The 27,086-nt window shown below is 40.8% G+C and overlaps 1 protein-coding gene across 8 annotated transcripts in view; it reads right to left on the bottom strand.

Moving 5' to 3' along the window:
* Positions 1-27,086, bottom strand: part of MYO5A (myosin VA) — a 103,971-nt gene that overhangs the window by 48,602 nt on the left and 28,283 nt on the right. For all 8 annotated transcript variants that reach the window (XM_087743869.1, XM_087743871.1, XM_087743874.1 and 5 more), the window contains exons 5-11: positions 11,649-11,805; positions 7,080-7,223; positions 5,728-5,809; positions 4,118-4,225; positions 3,522-3,628; positions 763-1,028; positions 111-192 (exon numbers count right to left, since the gene is read on the bottom strand). In XM_087743869.1, coding sequence (XP_087599995.1) covers positions 111-192; positions 763-1,028; positions 3,522-3,628; positions 4,118-4,225; positions 5,728-5,809; positions 7,080-7,223; positions 11,649-11,805 — 946 coding nt within the window. The remainder of the gene's footprint in view (positions 1-110; positions 193-762; positions 1,029-3,521; positions 3,629-4,117; positions 4,226-5,727; positions 5,810-7,079; positions 7,224-11,648; positions 11,806-27,086) is intronic.

The raw sequence follows: 27,086 nt of genomic DNA, 5'->3' as shown, positions 1-27,086 counted from the left end.
AGCTGGTTAACAGACTGAAGGAATTCATCGTAACCCCTGGGGACCCAATTAGCAGAATGGACTTGGGTGAGGGGAAAGGGAAGAGGAAATGCCAGTCATTTCCTACTTACCATATTGAACTGCTGCTGCAGCTTTTCGTTGGCATAGTTGATACAGAACTGTTCAAAGCTGTTGATTTCGAATGTCTCAAATCTAAAATATGCAGATACTCAAAATTACTAGTGCAGTGAAAAAAACAGATTAAATGACCCCATAATTTTAAATTCCCTCCCTCCAGTCAAATTCATTGCATTATTCCAGGCACAACCAACCACAATCAAGCAATGAAGCACACAGGGAAATAGCAAATTGCAGTACATGGGCGATCCAGTGCTGCTCCCTCTTTAGGCGGAGATGAGGAACACAAGGAAGGGACTGATGTTCCTGCAGAGCATGTTAGTTATCTTTGTCCTCTCTAGAAGTGCCACTCTGGAGGAACCATGAGATGACAATTCCCTTGTAACTTTCTCCAATGCAATACATAAAGTAACTACCAACAGCAAAAATCTGAAATCCCACTATAAACGTCAAACCTGAAAGTCAAGACAAAGATCTTAGACAGCATGTCAAAACTAAACACCTACTTCCTTCAGCTGGAATAAGCAGCTGCTAAGGGTTTGGATTTTTTTGTGTAATCCATGCAGCGCTACATGACAAAGACAAAGACGCTTTGCAGTAAGATAATTACGTCAGAGGTGTCATATCTCTGACAAAAAGACTCACCCATAAATGTCCAACACTCCAATGAAAGAATGCTGTTTTACAGTAGCGTGAAGGGCTTTGTTCACATGATCTACAATCCAGTTAAAGAGATTAGCATAGATATGTTTGGCAAGTGCATCTCTGGCATTGATGGCATGAAGTTTAGAAATTGGCTTGATGTAGGTTTCGGTGGCAGTTGCGAGCTTCCTATGGCAAAGCCAGTGGGCCATCTCTTCATACTCCACGCCCATGAGGTCACAGAAGATGGTGAGGGGTTCATGCTTGGGCTAATAAAAACAGTCTCGTTAGGTCTTGAAACAGTATTACCAATAGCACACATGCAATCATGCAATCAGAAGAACTGCCTGCCTGCAGTGATCCAACAATAAGCAGCAACAGCAGCTGCTTCAGCTCTTCCTCCTTCAAAACGTAACAAGTTCCCTACCCACTTATCACATTCACATCGCTGAAGTAAATTAGTGAATCACAGTTTCCCCAAAGGCATTTTACTATACCTGTGTTCACCAAAAAGCCCCCTACAGGGAACCTGCAACCTTTGCAAAAAAGAATCACCTAGCTTCGCAGGGATGGACTTGGTATTTGGAATTCTTATAACTAATTGTCTCGGTTTTGAGTGAAGAAGCTAGAGAAATGCAGAGGACAGGGCATCAGCTGTGTGCTGGGGACAGAATGGACTACAGCTCCTGAGTGGTGCACTCGTCTGCTCATATACATCCAGAAAGAGGAAGAAGCATGGAAGGGCTTTAGTGCTCTGGTCTCAGTATTTAACACAGTATTTTCTCAGTGAATTCTGGAGACAAACATTAAGAGATTGGAGCACACAAATGATGTTCTCTAACTCTCGAATTGGACTGTACAAGTGAAAAAACTGACCTTTGTTTAACCAGGTAAAATCAACCAGCAAGGTCTGCACACTGAGATGGGTATACAAGATTTCTGCATAAAAATCCATGCAGTGCGTTCATCACTCAATGAGTTAAGATATTGCACCTCGTGACTAACAAGAAAACCGACAGCTAGAAATCAAGGAGGACAGACAGGTCTTTCCTCCTAAGGAACTCCCCTAACACTACTTCCTCATCACATTCACTTTGCACCTGGTGGCTCAACAGCACGCTGACAAGCAGCGTCTTGACAAGGACAGGTTACAGGGGACTGTTACTACATGCCCGGTAGCTTCAGGGTACGTCAGCTTTATCTTTCTATTTCCACATCCTTCTGACTTCTCTAGGGCTTCTTCCAGTCCTTACAGCATACAGGTCCCATAGCAGTGCTGTTACACCTCCAAAATCTAGTTAACTGAGCATGTCTTCTTTTGGTTTAGCCATAGCGCTTTAACTGGCTCAGAATACAACAATAAAGTGATAATAATAATGAACACTGCACAAAAGAGTGTCACATTAGGGCTACTCAAGCTGACATTGAACAAACTGATTCATTCACACAGCACTACGTGGAGCCCTTCGCTGAGCTCCCTGAAGCACCACCATTGCATCACCGCGCCAGCACTTGCCAGGCAGACAGGTCTGCATGGCGACAGAGCTCTGCAATGACACGGCTATCGCCAGAGAACAGCACAGCTCAGGTAGCGGATGCCACTGAGCAGACATTCACCCGCTGCCTGCTAGACGTTTACCACATCAGGATAGGATTGCACAGGAACTTGCAGCTTTGTACTAGCTCATTCAGTGGGATTCCTGCATTGGAGACACCCATTACAACACAGGCTAGCTCATCATGTCCTGGGGCCCATCAGCTTTCTACCTGTCATCATTAGATGATGCTTTCTTTGTAGTGAAAACCTTTTTAAGACACACCCAAGAGCCAGACTATTGCTGTGGTTTCACAGCAGCTATCCATTAGATCCCACGGACAGATGGTGTCAGACCAGGCACACTGATCAGCTGTGGCTCGATGAAGGACCTGTTGTCTCAGCTCCAGAAACTGCTACTGCAGATTCTTGAGAAAGCAACTGATAGTAAAATGAGAAAAAAACCCTGCAACTGTTGCTACTATTTGAAGAGAGAGAAAGATGAAGTCCAGCAGTAGACATTCAAGGAAAGGCAAAAGGAGAAACTGGTCACTTGTGAATCCAAGGAAGAGAAGAGTGACAAGCCAGATCTTTTTTGTGTCTCATCTCCAGAATATGGACTTCACTAAGAAGCCTTGGTCTTCACTGAATGAAGAGGTTTTTTTTCAGATCAGACTATGCAGTCCTCATTGCTGACCTCCACAAAGGCAAAAAAGGACTGATAAAACCACAACACTTAGATGAGTCACACGAATCATATCTGTATATCCTATGCTCATGTCTAGACATCCCAGAGGACTTTGCGAAGCATTTGCTTTGCAATTATTTAGGCCATTTTGGCATTTAACGTTAAAAAAAAAAAAAACATCCTGCAAAGCATTTACTGTGGGCAGGGAATGTATTCATGTAGGAACATAAAGATCTAGACACCTGCCCAGGACTTCAAAGCTAGCCTGTCTGGTAGACTTTTCTAGGACAGATCAATTACAGTTTCAAAACGAAATTAAGGCAGCCGCTGTCATAATACAGAGAGCACTGTCTAAAGCCTCTAAACTGAGAAGAGTTGAATCCATCTGCAAAAAGAACTGTGAAAATGTAAACAAATTAGAAACAAACACATTGCTGTGTTTTTATATTGTTACTCTTTTTCGGAAGAGGTCCCTGCAAACAAGCAGAAGGTAGAACTGTCAGAGTAGAAACCATGCCCTTCAGCTCATCTGCTACTCACAGGAACAGCGCAGCTGTCAGAATCCCGAGATGCAAACTCCACGTTGCCCAAGTGAAGGATGCCAGCAAGGATTCGAAAAATTCCCATCTGGTAGGAATCACTAATCCCTGAAAAATGAGGAATAAAACATTTTGAATGGAGAGAGAAATACAGAACTATGAGCTGCAGTTGATGAAAAATTTTATTAAAAAGAGAAAAACGGTGACCACTGCGTGTTTTTTTCAGACACTGTCATTTGCCAGTACTGCTTGGCTCCACTCCGATTAAACACATTTTACAACCAGATGCAAAAAAAATCCATTCAAAGGAACTATTTAATTTGCTGTTTCAAAGTGCTTTGTCAGTGACCTCCAACACTGTATATGCTATCCCAAGGGAATCCACCATTTATGTTCATATAAAGTCTGCTCCTCCTACACTAGATATGTGATTCCACTGCAATTTAAATACTTTCTTAATGCAATAAAAGTATCTCCATCCCAGAGTTTATCAAACTCTCCTGTTTTTAAACACAACAGAGTATGAAGAAAATATACACAAACAATGTAGAAAACGCTAGTATAGCGGCTTTCGGATATGACTGTTTTACAAATTACCTAGCAAAGTGCAGGCCTGCCTGGTGTTTACCATTTCTTTAGCATCATCAACACCATCAATCACAGGGCTTCCACCTTGCTTCGTATAGTGAAAGTAATTTGCATTCCCTGTAAGAGAAAAACCAAATCTTTTACCCACACTGATGCAGAAATTCGCAGCACATCCGTAAAGCTGTGTAATGATTACGTTGCTCTTGTCAGAATCCATGACTTGAAATATGTCAGTATATTTTTGCCTCCTGGCTCACAGGACCCACTTATTCTGGAGAAGGATTTTTGCAAGATTTAACAGCGCAAATAAGTATTCTTAAGCTACCTGGTTCCTACAATAGGCCCTCAAGCATATTCTCCACCTAACCTTGGTTCAGATTTCCACCCCTCTGGAATAATCACTTTGGAAGCAATTACTCTCCAAGTCTGAGCCAACCACCCACGTGGTAGGTGCAGAGTTGACAGCAGCAGCGCTTTGGAATTATGCGGCAGATATTACTATGCTATTATTGCATCATGATATTTTAAAAATCCTGTTTTGCCCATTTCCTTCTGATTTCTCATTTATGGTTTAGTTTATTTTTCTGAGTATATGTGATCTGTTCTAGCTGAGAAGTCATGGTTGGAGAACTGACAGCTTCATACCACTCTGGGGACAGCACTGGGCTTCACTGGGAGAGCAGTAGCTCTCCTGGGTACTGTGTAAATTCCTATGGTTTCAGTGGCCATGCTTCCAGCTGCAGTAACAGACTCCTTTTCTTCTGATCTGCGAAGGTTTCAAGAACGCTGAAAGAGGAGTCTGCTAAATGGCTTCTTTAGTTATAATTACATCAGTTCCTTTCTTTCCTGTGTCAGCAGATGTGAATCCTAAATGTGCCAGGATGGTGCAGAAGAGCAGAGAAACGCTTTAAAACCAGAACGGTATTTCAGAAACCAGCACTGACAGGCTGTGCAGTTTTCCCACTATGAAGCTAACTTTTAAAAATACACAAAAAGCATTGAAATTTATATTGAATTTTAAAAATGATGAGGTGATTGCCTGTCCCAAGGTCATCATCATGCCTTTCTTTTACAAAGTACCAATTCCTGTTAAATGAGAAACCTTTCCTTTATCAACATTTTAATTTGAAAAATGAAAAATTTCTCTTATCAGTTCTGTGATCACCAGGTTAGCAGAGATGGTAAAGTAATCGTTGGTAACAGCCCAAGTGAAAGTATGCAGATGCAAAATAAGCTTTTCAGGTGCTTATACCAGAAATAGTACAATTCTCTAGTAGCTGGAGCCATGGAAAAAAGGTTTTAAAGGACCAAGAGAAGAGAATTTCACCCTCACCACCAGAAAGTTGCTCTGGAATCCAGGACATAGTAAGTCCTAGTGATTACAACTGCAGTGTATTAGAGTATGCTGAATAAACAAATCGGTTACTTTCATTTTATCTAAAAAACACAAAGTCTGAGAACTGTCATTTTAGTTATTTTCAATATATTTTAGTATTTGAAGGTTTACAAGTTTAGAATTGAAAAGCCAGCAATTCTTCTTTTGGTTCTATGGCTCAAAAAGCTCAGAGGTGCTGCTTTGTAGCTACAATAGCACAACACAATGAATGTGAATTTCATACCTAATCGTAGAGTTTTAAACTCGGGTAATGCTGCAGAGGCACAAAGTTGGTAAAAGATGTGGTAATTTCTCTCCTCTTCTGCCTTTAAAAAGAAAGGAATTGATTATTTTTCACAACTTAACAAGTGCCAGAAACATCCACGAGTAGAAAAGAATTACTCTGTTTAATGCTTTCTCTAGCATTACATTAAGAGCATAGAAGCCACATGGAAAAAGGAAAGATAAATCAGCATCTATCATTTCCTTCTTGATTAATTTAATCCATTTTCGACAGCAAGAAGCATGCAGATATTTTCATTTAAAAAAAAATGTATGATTTCACTTTTCAGAACTGTGGATTACTATTAAATATAGATCAGGATTCTATGGGTGGGTGAAATGATTATACTTAAAAGCTTTTCGTTTTCCAAAAATAACTAATACCATTCGCCTCAGCATTTATAGTAAGCTGGTGAAGGGAGTATCTTTCTTGCCAAGGCAAAGCTGGAATTTTAAAATGAAGGACAAACACAGCTCAGAAGGTTATGACTCATGACCAACATCATAATTCTGAACTTAAGCGCTCTAAATTTCATAACTTCAAAACAAAAAAAAAGAAAAACAGAAAAAGACTCTCTTCCAGCTAAACCATGTGCAAGAAGTCTCTCTTATTTTTAAAATATACAGCAGTACTTCACGTAACACCCCTAAACAATGCAAACTGTAATTATTTGTTTTATACCTTTAGGCAGCCAGTCAAGGATATTTTAATCAATTCATTTTGATTGGCTTGATTTTTAATGAAGTCATTTTTACTGAGCGCTAGAATATAAGGGAGGCGAAGATGGAGAGGAAGTGTGGGAGATGAAAAGGTCGTGGATCGGTTCAAGTATGAAATACCAAAATGAAGAGAGTTCAAGAAAGATGAAATTACGTATTCCCATTTGCCTAAAGAATGGCAATTAAGACTCATTCACAATTATTGCGATAGCAGTGGGTTTTAACAAGAGGTTGAAAGACGGCAGCTTTACAAACTACCACAGAGAGCTCTTCTTGAGCATGAGTGGTTTCTGCTAGGTTTTGAAGCCCTATTCTATAATACTATGGGAAGCACAAACTCATATCTAGTAGTGCAATGAAAGTATTTCATATCTAAATACACAGCCTTTTTAATACCCATTTTACAACTACAAATAATTCATATAACGAAGGGCTGACTTGGTTTACCTTTTCTCCTCCCTCTCCACATGTGCTATGTTACAAATACACTATTAAAGCCATCTCTTAGGAGAGATAACTAATACCAACAAGCAATAGCTTTTTTTTTTTTTAGCATAGTCACACAAATATACAAGAAGATTGCATCAGTATTACCTGAAACACCACTCTTGATTTTTCCAAGAGGTAAGTTCTCATGTTAGCACCAATGATTCGATACCTCTTATCAAAGCCAATTTCAATGTATTTCCCAAAGCGACTGCTGTTGTCATTCCTCGTAGTTTTGGCATTTCCAATAGACTGAAAAAAGGGAATATTGTAAAGGTTAAACAGCTTTTAGAAATTATCAAATCTATTCAATCATCTACATGGCTCATAAGCACTTAACATTAATTTTGTCCTGGTTTCAAAATAATCAAGAATTTAATAAAGAACAATCTCTGCCTGGTCAGCAAGTTATATCAAAATATGGTTACTTCATTAACACAAGATTGGGAGCTGATCTTCCTAGCAAAGATTTCACTTCCACATAGTCTAACTTTCCAGCTAAAAATCCTTTATTGCTCTCTTAAGTCTTTTAGAAGGAATTAAAGAGTCTAACAGAACGCTCACATACACCCAGATTTCTCCTAAAGACATAATGAAACTGTAACAATTATTTCACGCTGTATATATTCATATATGTATGTGTGTAGATATATGTATAGCACTTCCAACGTCTGTATGTCTACCTATCATAAACCCATAGTCCAGCAAACAGCCCCTGTATTCTGCCTGGCTAACAGCTTATTATTATCGTTACTCTATAATCAACCACATTTCCAAACTACTTCTACAAACACTTCATTATAAAATATTTACTCTGTGCCTAAATATAATCTAAAAATTAACATGTACAGACTCATGTCATTTGCCTGAACCTGAATCTCCTCCATAGCAGCTTGGTTACTGACTCAGAGACAGTCTTCGATGCTGCCCTACGTGCCTGACTTTCTTAGGTCAATTCAATACAGCTTCATACACAATAAACAATATTCAATGTATTATTTCCTCTATAGTACACGGTCTTGGGATGCCCAGGGCAAATGATGACTGTGGTTCTTAAATGGTCTTGGTGCACCTCTGCCTTACCTCATCAGCATTAGGATTCACCCCGCAACAGGTGCCAGCTGGATATATCAGAATTCAAGGCATGCAAATCACAACATGCTGAACTTCAAAGAAAAGCATTTTCTCTTCTCAATTAGATCACGTTTTAGACATCATATAGCAATTCACCTTCCAAAAAAATCCTAAAGATATCTCTGTATCAAAAGGAATGGCATTTGGAGTAATTCAGATACAGCACACTGCCTTTCATCATATGCCACTGCCTGTATGTTATCAAGCACCTAACTCCGAAGTGCACCATAACTAAAGAATGCAGAGTTGTATCTATGTCCTAGTTTCCTAGTTCACGTAGCCATCCATAGGAACTCTGTACAGAAACAAAACTTAGGAAAAACAAATGAGAGCAAATAGCAATGCTGAGTATCGGTATTCCAAATCTGTAAACAAAAGGCCAGTGAATCAGTAAGGGCTAGCCAGGTACAGCACGGGAGCGGGGATTAGACTTTCAGAAGCCCCATTACAGCAGCAGCAGCAGCACGCAGGCCCGACTGAGCAGATGCCAAAGTGGGCATCAGATGAACAGCTGCTATAAAGGACGTAAGAACACACTGCATCTCTGCAGTTCTAATACGTACTGAATTCATTCAAACTGAACGTACTCAAAACTGCATTTCCTGTGTTTTAAAATTATTGCTACTGTGATGTATTTTGTTGGTGGTGGTAGCAATATAATATTACAATATTTTCAGAAACCAATTATTACTTTGAAAGGTATTACTTATAAAAACAGTTAAGAAAGTCTTTGGTAGTATAAACTAAAGGAGGGTAGATTTGGTTTTAAACTAAAGGAGGGTAGATTCAGACTAGATATAAGGAAGAAATTTTTTACTATGAGGGTGGTGAAACACTGGAAGGGGTTGCCCAGAGAGGTGGTAGATGCCCCATCCCTGGAAACATTCAAGGCCAGGCTGGATGGGGCTCTGAGCAACCTGATCTGGCTGTAGATGTCCCTGCCCATTGCAGGGGGGTTGGACTGGATGGCCTTTAGAGGTCCCTTCCATCCCAAAGCATTCTGTGATTCTGTGATTCTATGATAAGATTGCTTACCAGAGTACATACTAAGCTGTACAATTCTCATAGCTATACAGGGTAACAAAGAATGAGAGGGAGGAAATTACATATAAAGATGTGTTTTAAGACTTGACAATTTCTACATTTGCAATAGGAAAACTGTATGTAGTTACTGACTACAAAACCAATTATTCAAATAGTTGCTAGAAATGTATAGCGGTCACTTGACATTACAGAGTATTTATTAGGCAAAGATGATGTGAAATTCTGACACTAATGATGGTCACTGATCAAATGCTGATGTTTAGGTTGTCCAAATAGAAATAAAAAAAATTAAATCACCTTCTGCTCCTAAGATTTTACAATCAACTTAGCAAATGAGGATTTTCCTGTTTCTAAAATGAATTACTCGTTTTCCTCCTAATCTACATGGGTTAATTTGTGTTTCTGCTGATTTATCAACTGAAAAGTTCAAAACATTAATTTTGCTGTCCTAGAGTCTGTCTCAACACCAGATTTCACAACACGCACTCTGAAGCTTATTTAAAGTTCAAGTGTTTGAAGTTAAAAGAATAACTTTCATCCAATTATAACAATGTTTAAAGCAATTGAAATTTTAGATATACCCAGGTTCACGAAATTGTTGTTATCCCTAGAAAATAAAGCACCACCATTGTTTTTTAGTGGATAAAAAAAGGTATGGATGGAAAGTTCATTTCTAGTCCTCAATTTAAATTTCCTTGCTTTGGAAATGAAATCAGACCATTAGTGGTGAGCTGATGGCCACTGACTGGGAGGTGGGGTCCAAGGAGTGAGAGAGAAGGATCTTTGGTTTAGGCTGTGAGACCAAACGAAAGAAGCAGTGCAGGGAAACCTGCAGACAGTTTGTACTTCACCCAGCAAACAAATAGCAAACTGCAGACCCATCCTGCAGGGTCTCTCACCGTAGCTGTCGCTTAGCAGACAGGCGGTGAGGACGCGGCCGCCTGCCTGGCCCCAGGTACCACCTTCGTGGTATGCAGGGGAAGGCAGAAGGGGTGTTCAGCACCTCTGGTCCTGTTAGCCACGCTCCGAATCTCAACGTGGCCAAGTATGACACTTACTGCAAACGTTGGAGCAGTGAAAGGGGTGCTCTGGGATGAGCTCACACCTGCAAAACTGCCATTGCTCCCCAGGGCCCAGGCTGCTCCCGCTGGGGTAGGTGCAGCTCAAGACAAGGCTCAGCTCCCCTGGCTTCCTCCCATAGCTGGACATTTGGATCCCACAACAGCAGAGCCATCTGCTCATCATGGCACAGCTTGGTTTATCCCACAAAACAGTTTGAAAACACCACACAGCACCACAAACCAGGCACAATTACCTTGTGACAGAACACAAACTGTGATGGGACAGCTATAGTTTGAGTATCATGAACTCCTCACGCCAGGAGGAAAGAAGGAATAAAACATAGTTCATTTTTAAAAATGCCTGAGAAAGAAAACAATGGCAGCATTTTGCATTTCACGTTTTGCTGCGCGCACTCCATTTACTCATGTCTATCCACTAATACTTCACACTATTGCATAGAGACGCTAAACATTTACCAAAGCTTCAGCTGTCCTAAGCATTTTCTTAGGTTGTCCACAGGCATGTGTGTGCCTGGAGACAGCACTACTTCTCTCAAGGAATTCCCCCAAGACTGTTTCTCTCTGGTGAATCATTTCTTAACATAGTTCCTTAACTTCAGCTACAACTTGAATCTACACAAAGGCAAAGACACAAAAAACAAGTCAGATGAGCCTAAGAAATGTTTTCTGCTTGGCCACGACGTCAGAATTACAGCATCTCCTGAGCTTCCCGGAGAACAGAGATCCTGAAGCAGGAGGGCACTGTACATGTTATCTCATGGCCTATTGCCAGCACCTACGCTCCCAGGCCAATGGCTTTGGGACTTGACTACAGTTAGTTACACAAACTTCCGGAACTGAAACATTAGTCTGAGCTCATTATAGAAAAATTACATCTTCTGCCATGTTTTCCCCCTCCAAAAGAAACTGTGTGCATCTCATGTAACTTTGCTCTCTCAGTCTCTTCCCTAATCACATTTCCTAAAATTGAACATTTGCTTTACTCAACAACTCTCCACTTCAAAGTATAATCTACCTGCCCCCACTGTGTGATGTACACGTTCGGTGGGTAAGACCAGAAGTTTTAATCCTCTTTGCAATTTCACACACAAAACCAGTATTCTGCACTTGCATTTGGCCAGTGGTCTGAGAACTACCAGTTTTACAAAGCTGAATAGATTTAAAGCAGTATTCATACAAAAATTTCTTTGTTATGTGAAATACATTAACAATACTGAAACATTACCTCCCATCTTCTCTCAGTCTTTCATAAATACTACACAAAATGATACCTAAAGCACCTCCCAGTAAACGGATTAAAAAGAAAATTTTAAAATATATTTACTCTAGGTTCTTTGATCCTTAAAAAAGTATGGATTGCTCTCTCTATTGAATGCTTATGTTAGCCCCAGAATAATAACTGCAGTAGCTCTCTTACCTCCATGATGGGGTTGGAAGCTAAGACCTTCTCCTCAACATTGGCTTCACTGGCAGACCCACTGACCGTGGCAAAGTACCTCATGGCATACTTAGCAGAGACAGTCTTTCCGGCTCCAGATTCCCCACTGACAATGATTGACTGATTTCGCTCATCTCTGAAACACAAAGACATGTTAATTACCCACTGTTCTCTCAAGGACACTTATTTTTTGTGTCCCCAACTTGGCAGCAACCCTTCCACCGTAAACGTTAGCAATGCAGCAAAAATGTAAATGCATGTGGCAGAAACGCGGCTGTTAGTGACCAAGCTGCCCGAAGGGCCGATGGGACTGCCTGTGACCAGGACGCTCAGTCGGGATGGATGCGGCCACCACAGTCCAGCCAGCCAGCAGAGCTGCTCTGGAGAACCTGGCTACAGTAAAGTACCTGTTACCACTGTTCTCTACGTGCTTCTGCAGCTACTTCCATCCAGAGTCTCTGGTAAAGTGCTCCACTAAATTATCAGTGCTCATTAGTAAAAATCATTAATGCCATCTTACAGATAGAGAAATCAACAGCAGAGCCAGCAATAGAAACCTTTTGTCCTTCTGGTCTAATCACCAATCACTTTTCCCAGAATTGTTCTGAATCTGAAAAATTCAAGCAGGGCTGTTCAGGACACAAATAGCAGCTCTGGAGTGAAGACGATCCCTTTGTTGTCAAGTAATTTCTTCTCATTTAAAAAAATTAATCTCCATTTGCTACTAAAGCAATTTTCTCGCATCTCAAAGAGGGCTCTATCCATAAACCCCAACTGTATGACTAATAAACACACTACAAAATAACAAGGATAGAAATTAGCATTTATATAGCCTGAATCTTTTAAAATAAACACCATACATGCTTTATATAGTATTTTATATTTCCAAAGCAAAAGTTAAAATGAATGATATTTCAAAATACTCCTATGAGCTGGGTGAGCTTAACTCTACCTTACATACTGGAAAGCAGAGAAAGAAGGAATAAAATTTTACCCCAAAGATTTTCAGAGCTGGGGCTGGAACTCAGAAAGTATGACCAAGCCCCCGACCATGCTGCACTCATAGCACAGTAACTGTGAATGACATTTTGGGCACGCACATGTTCAGGCAGCACATAGACAGTCTGCACAGCCTCCCAAGGCCTGCTGAGGCCACCAGTAAATGCTGTGCAGGGGAAGCGAAGAAACATGCATGGAAAAACTATTTGTGGTTTCTGTAAAAAAGCTGCTGATGAAATTACGAAGCTAAATTACAGATCACGTTGTTACTCTCAAGCTGTTACCTATCTTCAAAAACATCCCCAAGCCCCCAGATAAGAGCATGATGCCAGCACCTACTTCGTGTGGCACGAAGATGTAAGTGGCTAAAGAAGCCACTGGCTACGTCGTGCATCTCCCGAAGAGCCAAGGTGGCATTCGTTTAACCGAGCAAAGGCATTGGCTGAAGCAGGTTTTCCACATTTTGGGAAAAGGAAATTACTTTAAATAGCTGGGTGCTGATTTAAATTTAATAGGAAAGCGTTAAGAAGATCAAAGCAACCTAATTTTATGTTCTCACCTTCCATTTAACACATGCGGTAGGTGTGAATGACTACAGCACAGTTCACACATTCACATACACCAAGCTGTCAGTCTCAGTGGGAAAGTTGTGGGAAAGGATAACTGTTCAGCTTGATACCAGGTTGTGCGTAGTCCAGGTTACGCAGACTGAACTGCCAGAGATGCCAGTCTCGGCCACAGGAAAATGAAAACACCCGCCTATGAGACCTTTCCTTACAGCAGCCATCCAGCCTGCTGCCCACGCTCCTGAGGGTTTGTGGTGCAATGAAGATTTCCAGCTGGGAAAGGATAAAGAAACGCTCTTGCTTCTTCCCCATTCCCCCCTTCTTGAGTCCACTGGCAACAGACAGACATGCATGAGGGACAGCCTGCAGCTCTGCACGTCAGGGGGTGGCGCGAGTTGTATGGATGCTCACGTTCAAAAAGGGCAGCGGAAGGACGCGAGATAAGTCCAGCCAAAGACCTAAATGAGACAACTAATAACAAACAATTTTCCTCTCACACAGACAGTTCCTGCAGTGAGTCAAAAACAGAGAACGATTTCTTCGGAAGACAGGCAGTGCTCTTTCTTTTATTCCTCCACTGCTCTTTCACATAGGGAAAAAAACCCAACCATACCACTATAAAATATGAAACTTCTGGTCTGATTTCAGGAGCCGCCTAACACAGGAGATGGGCAACAACATAACAAGCTTTTCAGTTGTAGATCACCAGCTTTGTTTCATATATTGAATATCATTAAATATATGAAGCCTCATGAAGCTCAAGTCCTATGAAATCTATCCTCTGATGATTAAGCTTATTTTTAGCTTAGTTCCCAAAGCACAGAAGGCTTTCAGAAAACAAAGTAATGCAACCTCAGTATTACAGACTTCTGACAGAACTGTCAACAAAAAATCTAACTCTGTTGCCAAGAAGGGAACATAGAAATAAAGGTATTTCATTCCAGCTGTCACATCCCTGAAGGACACGTGTGTGAGCGTGGAAGGTGCACACTGGTTTTGCAGCCCCCCATCCCTCCTCGGGAGCTCAGGAGTGATAGGAAACACTAGGCTCTTCAGAGTGCTGCAGAGGAGCGAGCTCCATGTTTTCAAAGACGGTCATGACAAAATTAGGTTGAAATAATCTCTCCTTAAGAATACTGCTGCTAATTAGCCTAGAGTTTCCTTCCCCCACGTCATAAGATACGAAGACGTACTCTTCTCCTTAGCACTCATTCATGTGCTCAGGAATAAGGGATCCATTATTATATTACTAAGTACACATACACATACACTTTTCATAAATTTGCCTAGAGAAGATAGGGCTGGCTCTGTGCAAGCTGAAAGCGCTGCTGCCATCTCTTCTGCAACGAATATTTGTGTTTGCAGCAGCTACGGCAATCATGAGAAACAAAGGGCTGGCTCATTGTCTGCAGCAGAGTCCTCTCGCATCGCCCCGCCAGCGCTCCATCCACGCTCAGAGCCACTCTTGTCTTCAGAAGTACATTAGTCCATTGTTTTGCTATAACACACTGGAGTAACCATCCTCTAGCATATTATTCTTTCTGCTTTTTGGCAGAGAGAAAGGAAAACACAACAAAACAGCCAAGATCACACTTGACATTTGAAGAAAGAGAGAGGACAGTGTACACAACACCCCAAACGCAAGAGCAGCAGGGGATGAACTGTTACTGCCACAACCCTAGGGAAGACTTGGCATATGGATGTCCTACCACAGGTAGCAAGATACTGAGTCTTTCAAGAAGGAGGGTGGGGTGGTCCTGCCAGGCAGCCGTGTCAGCTCAGCGGAGGGCTCTTTGATGTCATTAAACTTTAAAGCAGCAAAATGCCACGTTGAAAAGAAAATAACAAGTAAAATAGAACCAAAATACCTTGGATAGTGCATGAAATGTGGTGAGAATTATTTTTAATAGTTTGGTATAAGCAATGGTCAGTCTAAAATATAACCTCTGCTTATGCCAAATGAAATTTTCATAATCAGGCTGCATTAAAAACAACAACAACAACAAAAAAAACAAAAGACCAAAACAAAACAAAGGAAAAAATCCCCAGAAAACACAAGTAACAACACCCTGAGTTCTTTCTCAGGTATAAATAACACTTCTGTAGTTATTTTTAGCTAAATCATTAGCTCCCAACCTTTGACCTGACATTTTGAGCACTTAACATGTCACCAGACAGAAAAAAAGCTATAATTAAAACTTTCAGCCAATGAAACAAGTAAGTAGGGCAACAGCGTTATGTGTGACACCACTTTTCAGCCTGATGCCACAATCCATTATCTGTGCAATACTTCTTCATCTTCTTGGAGCTTTTTCCTCTGAATAAAGCCCATAATTAGACTATTTTAAAATTAAGACTACTTCTGAATGGAGGGAAGATTTTAATTATGCTTTTACAAAGAGAAATAAGGGAAGGCAAACCGGGAGACATGAAGGTGGAGGAGTCCTCTGTCCACAAAGAAGGTCGATAATGATCACATCCTAGGATACAGAACTACATTACAGTGCTACGATACGAAGCCAAATTATTCAGCAGACTGAAACAGATTGACTGGGAGCAGTTTACCATTCACAGAAACACAAAGTATTATGCTCAGGCATCGGGCAGGATCACATTCAGCTTTTGCCATTTCTGAACAATGCAGAAGAATAAAGGAATGACAAAACCAAAATAAAACTTCAGTTTTAAGATGATAGACCCAAACATTTCACAAGCTGAAATGTGAAGTGATAGGCTGAGATTGCTTGCAGTAGCAGAGGACAAATTGGTTCAGAAATCTCCCATATCCATTCTCTCAGGCCCATACTTTAAGAGTCATGTGAGGGTAACACTATTTCTTGTCAAATAAAAGAACAGTAACACACTATGGAATAAATAACTGATGATTTAAAATAGTGTTATCTATCACAAAAATAATGCTGATGTCTGATTTTGAAAGGTAATACTCAGAGACTGTATCCAAGCCATACACAACTCCACTCCTTATGACAAGTAATGGCCATAGAATGAGCAATAAATGTCACTAATTTTTCATATCATAATTCCAGTAAAGGACAGAAACAGATTTGTGCACAGGCTGCTAAATTTTAAAGACAATTTTGCTTTACCTACAAAATTCTGTCGACAGGCAATATGTTTATGGGGAAATTTACTGTCAGAGTGCCAAAACAGAAGAGATGTAGACTTATCTAACTCCTGGAAGCTTGAGATTACAACCTACGTTCCAGCAGGGTTTTTTTTATACTTTAAAAAAACATTGCAAAATTCAACACTGAAGATAGCTTCTGCTCAAAGGAGGTTCAGCATCGGGGAAAAAAGAGTGCTACAAACTGAACTGAGATACCTTACAAGCAGAAAAGGGTTTTGCAGAATACAAATGAAATGACAATGCACAAGAAACCAGAAAGTGATTTAAAAAAAATAAAACAACCTTGGTTTTAAGATGTGAAAAAAAAAACTTCTGTTGAGGATGTGCATGTATCTTAATGCAATACTTTTAATAGCATTGACTACTACTAACTTTAAATTCTGTATTTCATAGAAATCTAAGTGAGCCGCTTTCAGAAGGGCTCAGAATGGAGGAAACGCTACTCCCATGTGGTCACAGCTGTCAGCTTCAGTGGAGGCAAGAGCAAGACTGTCACCGGGCACCCCCAATGTGTACAGAGTGCTGCAACAACACTAACTATTGATAGCTGTCGTTCTCTAAGGCAGCTTTTATTGATTTCAGTTGGCCAACGGAAAAATTGAGGCAAAAAAGAAAAAACAGTGAAAGAAATGAAACATTAAAGTTACTAACATTAAAGGCAAAGTTGTCAGTTTTCAAACAATTTTCATTCCTTAGAATTACTACGCCCACTGAAGCTGGTTCCCTCAAAAACCAGAAGAGCTTACTGCATCACAGTCGTTATTTCCAGAGCAAACTGTCCAAACAGATCAGGATAATCAAGACATATAGACGGAAAAATCCCTACAGATATCTTTGTTTACCTTCTTCCTCTATACCAACAGAAAATCCCTCTCTGAAGGAGGAACACTAGAACAGTTAAAAACCTACCCAACAATAAGCATTTCAGAGGGGATTAAAGAAGCCCAGAGCTATTCAATTTAATCATCAAAGCACAACATTGTTTTTGTGGTTTTTTGCTTCCTATGACTGATGCATCGGATATATCACTTGATCTTGTCTTTCAGACTTATGACTCCACAGCAAATAATGTCAAACGGATGCATATAAGCACACACATCACAAAAACATCAGCCTGGGAAAACAAACAAAAGGAATACAGAATTATTGACATCAACCTCAATATTCTTCTCAATCCATCCATACCCAAGCCACCAGCATCTCTGCCTGGCAAAAGTGTATCATTAACAGCTGATTTTAAAAGATTCTGATATGGACTTTGAAATGCTTGCTGGTGATTAACTACTTCAAAGTTGAGTTGTCTCAATGTCACATAACATAGATGAGATCAGCAGAAAAGATGAGAGTGAGATAACCTTAATATAAAATGAAGAGACCAAATAACAGGGCAATTTGATGAGAAGAACATTAGTATTTACTTTGCCTTTGATCCTAAATCATCTACGTTTGTTAACCCTGAGGACACCACCAAGGCGCTGATGTTTTTAAGGAAGCTTCTTGTCAGGGTGGTTTGAAGGCCACCACCTTCAGGACATCTCCCCTCACTGCTCCACTGCTAAGAGGTTTAATTAAATCTACTGCCTTTTTTTTGTGGAGTTGGTACTGGTTCCTTCTTTTCTTTTGGAATAACAGGTTTAGGTTATGGCTAAGGGCACCAACCCCATGGCATACGACGGTTTCATTTTGTATTTAAATCAAAACAGCACAAACTGCTGCTGAAGGCCTGATCCTGTGGTCTTCAAACATTGAAATCTCCTACTGCTTCAATGCAAGAACAAAAACACAATAAATAGCTTTTATTTAATCTAGCAGTGACAGTCTGGTCTGCTTTATCTCACTGCTGTTCCTCTACTGCAGTTCTGTGGTAATAAGGTAGACTTGTAAGCCCGAAATCGCTTTACATTTTCAAAACAGTGAATTTTGAATGATCAAAGAACCTGACCCAAACTCACAGGGAAGGAACCCATGACTCAGGGAACATTTGGGATAGATCCTGTTCTCAGCGTACACACATAATTACCACTAACATCAATGTGCGTTGTGCCCATCAAAGACAGAAAAGGAACGTAGCGACATGCCATCCTACAGCTGAATTACGGCAGCAGGAAAACCACCCTAAGAAAATAACTTAAAGACTAGTGACACAGCTGAAAGGTCAGATAGGATTCATTCTGAAATGCTGGCATGTTTGAAATCTTGCCGTATTTCCATTAGCTGCAGCTACTCTGAGCGCCATAGGATTAACGAGGGACCAACACAAACCTAGTTTAAGCTAAGTGACATGTTTTACACCCTACACTATAAAGCGGACTCCCAAACTGTGTAAGGATACCCGTACATACATGCAGCTGAAATGACTAAGTGTCTCCAGCAATGCAAACATAACTCTGACCTAAGTAAGCATCCTGTTTTTTGCAATCAATCTCTCAGCATCCCCACTGCATATCTGTGACAGCGTTATGACCAAAATAACCTGCAGTATCTACAGTCAGAACATTCACACAGCTTTGAGAGCATGACTAAACAAATCTGTTTAATAAAGATCAGTTTCTCCCATGAGGCAGCTATAACAAAAACAAGAGCACAGAAAATTTTACCACATAACTTCCCCATTGATAAGATGACATAAAAGAAGTTTACACAATGCACTGAAAATAAAAGCAGTGTGGAAGTGCTAAATATCATTGTAACTGCTTTATTGATGTTCCCAAATAACTTAGAAGTATTGATGTTATAGGAATAGAGAAATACATCTAATACTCCAGTGTTCCAAACAGCTTATTCAGTCTTGGGGTAATTACACACAGAAAAGATTTTAAACTCCTTTCTTGTGAAATCCATCGGCTTTCATCAGGTGTCAATATAAAGTTAAGAGTTCTCTGTAGTATCAAATGTTTTGTGAGCTTCACAGAAAGCAGCTTGATTAACTTCTTAAGAAATTTAGGACGGAGCTTCCCAGCCGCAAAGGCCAGCCCCAGCAGGCTAAAGGGAGCACTGCCTTCAAGGGACTGGGCATCTTCCAACGTAGGAAAGAGGATGCACAGCAGACGAATGCAGGGAAAAGAATAAAGCAACAGAAAGACAAATCCATGGTATAAGATGAAATGATAAGGTTTTGCACACCTCATCTGAAGGCTCACTAAATAGGTCTGACTTCAATAAATGTTGAAAGAAATAGAGTGTTTCCTACAAATACCAGTGATTGTAAACATGAAAGCAAAATACATCCATATTTTCTTTCCTAGAACACTCTCCTTTTTTCAACACGAAATGTTGTTTGGGAGAGACACAAGAATTTTTTTGCAGAGCTCACCAGCCTGTGCCCTCCCCAACACCTGCCCTTCCCAGGCCCCCGCCGGGGTAGGTGCCAGGTTCACTCTGGGCGATCGTGCTTCACTTTTGTGTGATGCTTCCATTCTTACAGGTACTTGCTTTTCTAAAAGACTAAAATAGCTTTTTACACTTACCCTAAAATGAGAGGCAGCTGTAAAACCCACCAGCCCTGGAAGGTTTAACAGGAGTCAGTGCAATATATTTAGCTTCACCTTTGCCTAAGCACGGTGTTGTCTGGCAGCAAACAAGGCTGTACATGTTTAGCAGCACTTGTTCAGTGCAAAGGCCTTTGAAATTCAGCCCAGGGTGTGCTGCATCTGTTAGGAGCCATTATAAAAATTGGCAACTCTACAAACCCAGGATTTGCTTTTCAAGTAGAAGTAATTTAACTGTTGGATAAATAAATAAATAAGAATTCATTCAGCCGTTTTCTAATGCTCTCGGACCAATCAAGAAGAGCAGCAGCCAGGTCCGGTCAGCCTTCGCGTGACCTGTCTCATCGAGGGCAGAAGGCAGCACCTTGCCCTTCGTCAGCCTCCTGAACAAACTATTTCAATCACGAAGTTCTTTGCAGCCCTAACCAAGTTCTGTTATCCCCTGTTTCTGGATTTGGCTCTTGGCCTCCTTAACACGAAAAAGCATCCCCGTTTTGTCCGCTTGGTTTCCAACTGCTTCCCATATCCCACATAACTCAAGCACATCTTGCCATCTCTTTACGTAGCTGCTGAACCCCTCTCCCTGGGAGTTCACCTTCCTCCGGAGAAGTCTCCCCTGCAACCAGGCAGCACTGATAAATGCCACCCCAGCGCTCTACCTGCACCTGTACTGCAGGAAACCCTTCTCCCTCATTTTTAAAGTTTCCTCCTTGCAGTGCTCCTTTGCATGGCAGGCACGTCCCCCCCTTCCCCGCAGAGCCACGTCATCCCGGCATTCCCAGTGCCGACACCTCCAAATTCACTTGTATTGGCACATCCCAAAAGGTGCGGCCTGACACAGATAATTATTTTTTCCACCCTTAAAGGGCTGTTGTGTGGATTAACAAGGTAACTTTTGTAAAACGCCCAGAATGTGCAAAGTGCTGTGTAAGCGCTAAGGATTATTATTAGAGACTAAGGTGCTTTGAACCATTCTGTGGTGATGTGATAGGGGGGAAAAAAAAGAAAAGAAAAAGTGAGTTCCTAGGGCTACGCCCCATGAGCAAGCGTCACTTCTTGCGCAGAACAGCAGCCCCAGTTCTTGGTCTGTTCCACCTGCCCACCCTATGCCCATCGGTTTATTTTGACTATCTGGATCTAACATGCTCTGACCTGACACATCCCGGTCTTCCCAGGCGCCACGCATTAACAATGCAGAGACACCGTCAGCTGCACCTTGAGTCACAACAATTGCTCCCGACTAAGCAGCAGATTAATTCTTTGTAAAATCATTCATTTTTAATAGGCATGAAACATTAGTCCAACAAGCCACGTTCTTTAACCACATTTCTAAATATATTTCCAGTTTAACTGTTTTTTTAAAGCTAACAGCATTTCTCAGTGACATCTTTAGCCGCTAGAGAAAAGAGGACGTTCTGGGCACAGAACTGGGGGCTGGAAGCTCAGCGCCTGGGACGGACTCTGGGCTGATCCAGGCATGGCCACAGCACACCATGTCTGCCTGCCTTGTCTTCTATACAAGCAGAAATTGATATACCAGTATTAGAAGAGACAGACTTTGGTGAATGCTTGTAAAGTGCCTGGAAAACATGAAGCCTTCCGTGAAAGCAAACATAATTATGCAATATACGTTACCTGGCACAGAGACCTCTTAATGCTGCAGAAAATGAAGGCATGCAAAAAATAGCATGTTAATTTTTGTATTGAAAAAAAATGAGCTTTGGGAGAATGTTACCAGGAAACCCTTTTAACTGCTGCACTATCAGTTACGTACTTTATTCTCACATATTTTATTGTCAAGCTGGTGTGATCAAGTCATCAGCCACTGGATCAGGATTTTCGATTCAGAGGCTCTATGTTCTGCTTTTGCCGCCTTGGTGAACTCACCAAAGTTGCTCTCCCACTCCCCATGTCTGTTTCAACTTATAAAATGGAAATAATGATACTGATCTCTTCCGTAGAGGACTTTGAGATATGCTCATGGAAAGTGCCAGACGAAGGTGAAATGTTACTATTATACATAACCTGAATTCTCTTGAGTCTGTTCCAGCTGCAAACTCGGCCACTCCAAAACGCCTCAAGTTCTTAAGCATCTTTTTTGGCCCTCTTCAACAACAGCTTGGTAAAAACGTTCTGCAACACTCTCAAAACCAGCAGATGTACTTTTTTTTAAAATTAACAAATCGCACCACTTGCCATTTTAATTGTGTCCAGGAAACACAGCTCTTGACTGTAAAAATGGCAAAAGGTGAAAAGATAATGAATTGACAGTAACATCACTCGACACATACAAATGAAGAAAACTGAGGTCAGCACATACTGCAAAATCATGACAGATTGCACTCCAGAGGAGCGCAAAGATGAGCCAGCACTATGCAACTGATTTATCCAGGGATTAGTCAGAGGTCACTCCTGCAATAGTTTAGGAAAGCTCATAGCTTAGCTACCAGCAGGACACCTCACATGAACCCGAGCTTCCAGCTACGACCACACTTAACCCTTTTGTTGCCTAAAAATAGTCACCGCTCAGACAAGTAGGTCCCTGATGTTACATCAAGTTGATTACCCCATCTGCTGTCTTGTACCCATAATATCATAAAAATGTCAGACCCAAAGTATAAAAGACTATTCCAAAATCGTCTGTTCTCCCCAGAAAGGACAATTTCCTTTTTTATTCTAATTTTAACAACAGAGCCCGAAAAGTACCATCTCTTTTCAAGTTAAGTATTTAATGTAAAAAGTCATATGTCAAAGCCGTAAGTCAAAGAAAGCCCTTGTATGTTTGTACAGCGCCCACCACAGCAGGCTCTCGTTTCATAGCTGGATGCAGATCCGCGATGGGTTGTTAATCATCCCCCTCCCGACTTCTGCCAGGGGAGAACAGAGTATCCATTTATCAGGCACTCAGAAGCAAACCGGCAGCTGATCAAACATGCATTTTTGTAAGAGGACATCACCTTGGCATGCCTGGGATAACTGGAGACTGTCAGTCAAGGTGCTTTCAAAACACCTACTCAACAGCTCACCAAGCTCCTTCTGAACAAAAAGTGATAGGAAAAAACCTTCCTGTAGCTGAGCGCCATCAGACACATGCCAAAAATCTGACAAAACAGAGAGGCAGCCTGCTTATTAAAGGTAATTTAATGAAAAAGATACACATTAACATTGAATAAATCATTATACTTTGTCCAAACAGAAAAAGCAAAACTTTGGAGAATGATGCTTTAAACACTGTTGCTTTCTGTCCTGGTATTCACTGAGTTTTATAGGGATCTCATCAGTATGTAATTCTGTTTTCAGATGTTACTTTCAGCTTGCACTTTGCTAGACAACTTTACTAATTAGTAAGAAGGAAATCTCCGAGTTAATTTATTAAATTGAAAAGCACTGAACTCTGCTGTATCTCTCATCAACCACAAGTAGTATGGAACAAACCAGACCAACAAAGTGAAAAAAAAAAATTATCTTAATTATTGCAATATACCCTTACTAGGCAGGCGAAGGGATCCTGTGTAAGAGTGATTTAGAACTTCTTTCCCTAATACTGTGTTAGGAAACTGATAATCTTAAGCCTCATACATTAATGCAATTCTTAACAGTTTCAAGGGTATAATCATCAATACCTCCTCTTATTGCAAATCATAGTTAAAAATGGAGGCTTCTACTGAATATTACAAAGAAAATGAGCTACACCTGCTGATGGTTATGATTCCTACTGAAGTTGCAAAGCTTTAAAAAAAAAAATTCAAATACTTGCCAACTGATGCTTTGCCTCAATTTTCATAGTTACCACAGAGGGGTAACTGTGAAGACTGAACTTCTTTTTTTGTTAATAATTTGGAAATCCTGACTTACAAAAGTGGTATGCATTGTAGTTCAAAGGGTTCAACACATGCAAACACCCACATGCTGACACCGCGGTTTATATTTCCGAGACAAAAATAAGCTCTTCAATAATAATTTACTTCCTTTTAAATCGCTCGTCTGCCTTAAACATTGTCCCAAACCTGTATACGTTTGCTCAACTGAAGCAAGCTCTCCATTGTCTATCTGTGAGAAGAGAGACCTCTGAGTGCAGGTCGCAGCTCTTTCCAAGAGCACAGCTTGTTGCAGCTGTTCCTACAGAACCACAGCAGCCCCCAAACCGCTCTGCACGAAAGCCCGGTGGCGGTGGGCAGCCCTCAGACAGGTCCCCATCCGACCGATCCTGCTCCCTCCCGCTGGGACGCGCTCGTGGGTGGATCTCCTCCTGCTTGGACGGAGGAAGAGATCTGCTCTGGAACCCACACACCTGCGGTCTGGAGGGTCATACAACCCGAACCAATGCAGTTATGGGTAAGTACGAGGCGTACGTAACCCTAAGTCTAACACAATTTAAATGCAGTTGTAAAACTAGTTCATTGCTTATTTTGGGCACAGCAGAGGAAAGGTGTTGGAAATGAAGCTGTCAGTCTGTGCAGAGGAGCTGTAGGAGACGGAAAGAGAAAAGGAAAAAGGCATAGAGATACAGATGAGAAGGGGAAAGCGGAGAGGGGGAAAAAAAGAAAAAGAAAAAAAAAAACCACAATAATCCAAAATGAGATTAGTCTTAAAAGAGTTGTGGACATTTTCCCACGCTGAAAAAGACAAGAAGCTACTGAGCAAACAGTCATCATTTATTTGATTGTCAGCTACGGGTCAAGACGAGCCGTATTCTTTTTCGCTAACCCTCCACTGGCAACCGGTGACAGAACTGCTGCTGAAAGAGGAAATCACGGATGCCCAAACGGGCACGCCTCTTCACAGCCCACGTGCACCACACCATTTGGCTCTCTCTGTGCAGAAAATTTCACATGCGAAGGTATCTTTATGTGCTGCTTTATACTGCAATTAACCCCAAGCAGTTGCTGAATATCACTTTTTGTGCACAAGCCAGATGTGAGCTCCATCCCTGTCATTCCAGCAGTCAACATTCATTTTTGCACTGTATTTTTTCTGAAGATGCAATGCAAGTATTTAGTGTACAACCACTAGCTTTCCTGATGGCTGTCATGGGGCATTTTCTATGGCTGAAGAAGACCACAGAGATCATTTAGTTACAACCATGCACATGGAAAGAGTTTCTCAGCCACAGACAATGGAGCAATGAAGTTGGCAAGAACAAATTCTAAATCATTATAAATTAACAAGAAAACTTAAGGAGTAAATATTTAGAAGAGCTCACTGAAGCCTTAGATGGATAGAAGCATCATGACCAATTATACCAGTGATCATTTAAACACAGAGTTAGGAAAGATTAGAAACAACAGAAAAATAAATCTCACCAATTACATGCATAAATGCAGATTAATGCCATATGAGTAGCTACCATATGAATATTCAATGCAATTATTAAAGCATTAATGAAATAGTCACAGACAATCTCATATTCATTTTTAGATAACCAGCTGCAGAAATGTAAATCTGCACATTTTTTTCTTTAACTTCATAATTCAGGAGTAAAAGGTGATTTGTTCAGAGTATAGAAAGTATTACTGAAGTTAAAGGGCAGGACAACTGATTAAGGAATTGGAAACAGCATTAGAAAATGAAATTCAGTGAGCAAACCCAGTATGTCCAAATGACAGAAAAAGTTCTTAAAGACAAACAAGCCAAAAAAAAAAAAAAAAAAAAAAAAAAAGAAAAGGAAATAAACATTGGGAAACTAAATAAACAATGGAATTGTTACTTCAGTGGAGAGAAATTTTTTTCATTTTCATTGTGTGCTCAGATTTAATTTTGCACCTAGGAAAGTACTGTCAGTTATTCATAACAGAATAACAAATTGTTTATAACATGTTGTAGACACACAAAGGAATTAATTCATTAATGCAAAAGGATTATTTAAGACCGTTTTCATGCTTACATAATTTCTCATCATTTGTTTCAAAAAGGAACTTCTACCGCGTCTTATTTGTTGTTATTCAGGACAGCAGAATTGCTGGAGGGCACAGCAAGAGCTGAAGAGCAGGCGATTAACACAAAAAGCAAAAACCACAGCAGTAACTGTAGCCAAAATCTCAGCCCTCTGAGTCTTCCTCTGATGGCAGAGAATGCAGATGGTGGCAGATAGAAATCCCCACTGCACAGGCTTCAGCCAATAAGCACACAGAATACAGGCGATACGGCAATTTGAAATTTCAACACAGGTAAGAGGTAAGCCTGCTCCGGAGAGTGGTTAGAAGCAGCTAGTGGAGAGAGATCCCCCTCCAACCTCTTACTTCCACTTGTTAATATTAAGAACAAATATTCCGGGAATTTGGATTACATCCATCACTGACATATAATTGCAGGTCACTGTACCGTGTCTCAGATATAAAATAAGGCTAATAAATTCTTATTTTGTAGAGCTTTTAGAGGGACTTGAGTAGCAAGTCTGTTTAAAACAACACTGATCTAGATCTGTAAAACAGTGATCTAGATTGAAAGAGGCACAACGCAGATGTGACTGTCATAATACACAGTTTTGCCTTTACATTCCCATACCAGATTATACGTCTATTTTCTTAGCCGAAAGGAAGTAAGACGGACACCTTTGCCATTCAACAGTGCAGATGTAGGGTATTTTTGAAACATTGGCTATTTCGAAATTACCCTAAGTCATGAAATGTTGCGCTGTACCGTACCGTTTTCTTTTGAAAGTATCCACGATGTGGGTATTGTGAATTGCCATATTCACATACGCAGCTGACTAACTTCACCGCATACGGAGCACTTTGTTCATTCTAGCTTTCATATGGATTTTTAAATGAACAGATAGCTAATTCAAAGATGAACATTATACCATTTTCAACCCATTCTCCCCTTGCCTCCCGCTCCTGCAGTACGGCTTGAAGGCCTTCGCAATTAATCCAGAGATCTGCTGCTGTTCTACTTGATTAATGTGATCACGGGCTGTATTGTCAACAAGGAAAACTGTATCAATAGCTTGCAGCTAACCAGGGAGGATACCGGGGACCATCTTGCTAACTAAAGACCACACAGTAGCCCAAAAGATCTTTATCCTAGAAACGAAATATCTCAAGCTCCTCAAACTGGCAGGCTCCTGGGGTGAAGGGGAAGCAGTTTCTAACAACCAGCCTCCTTGGGTGACAAGTGCCTTTTCATGCAACATTTAAAGCGACGAGGATTTCCTGCGCAGCTGTCACGGTGTCCTTAGAGACACCGTTTTCAGGCACCCTGCAATCGTCCCTCCGCT

This window comes from Nipponia nippon, unplaced genomic scaffold, assembly GCF_047370975.1.
Source record: "Nipponia nippon isolate SJK-2023a ecotype South Korea unplaced genomic scaffold, ASM4737097v1 scaffold_9, whole genome shotgun sequence".
In the NCBI taxonomy this organism is placed as follows: Eukaryota; Metazoa; Chordata; class Aves; order Pelecaniformes; family Threskiornithidae; genus Nipponia; species Nipponia nippon.
The sequence above is the reverse complement of the archived record's forward strand: the minus strand, read 5'-3'. Positions and strand labels throughout refer to the sequence as shown.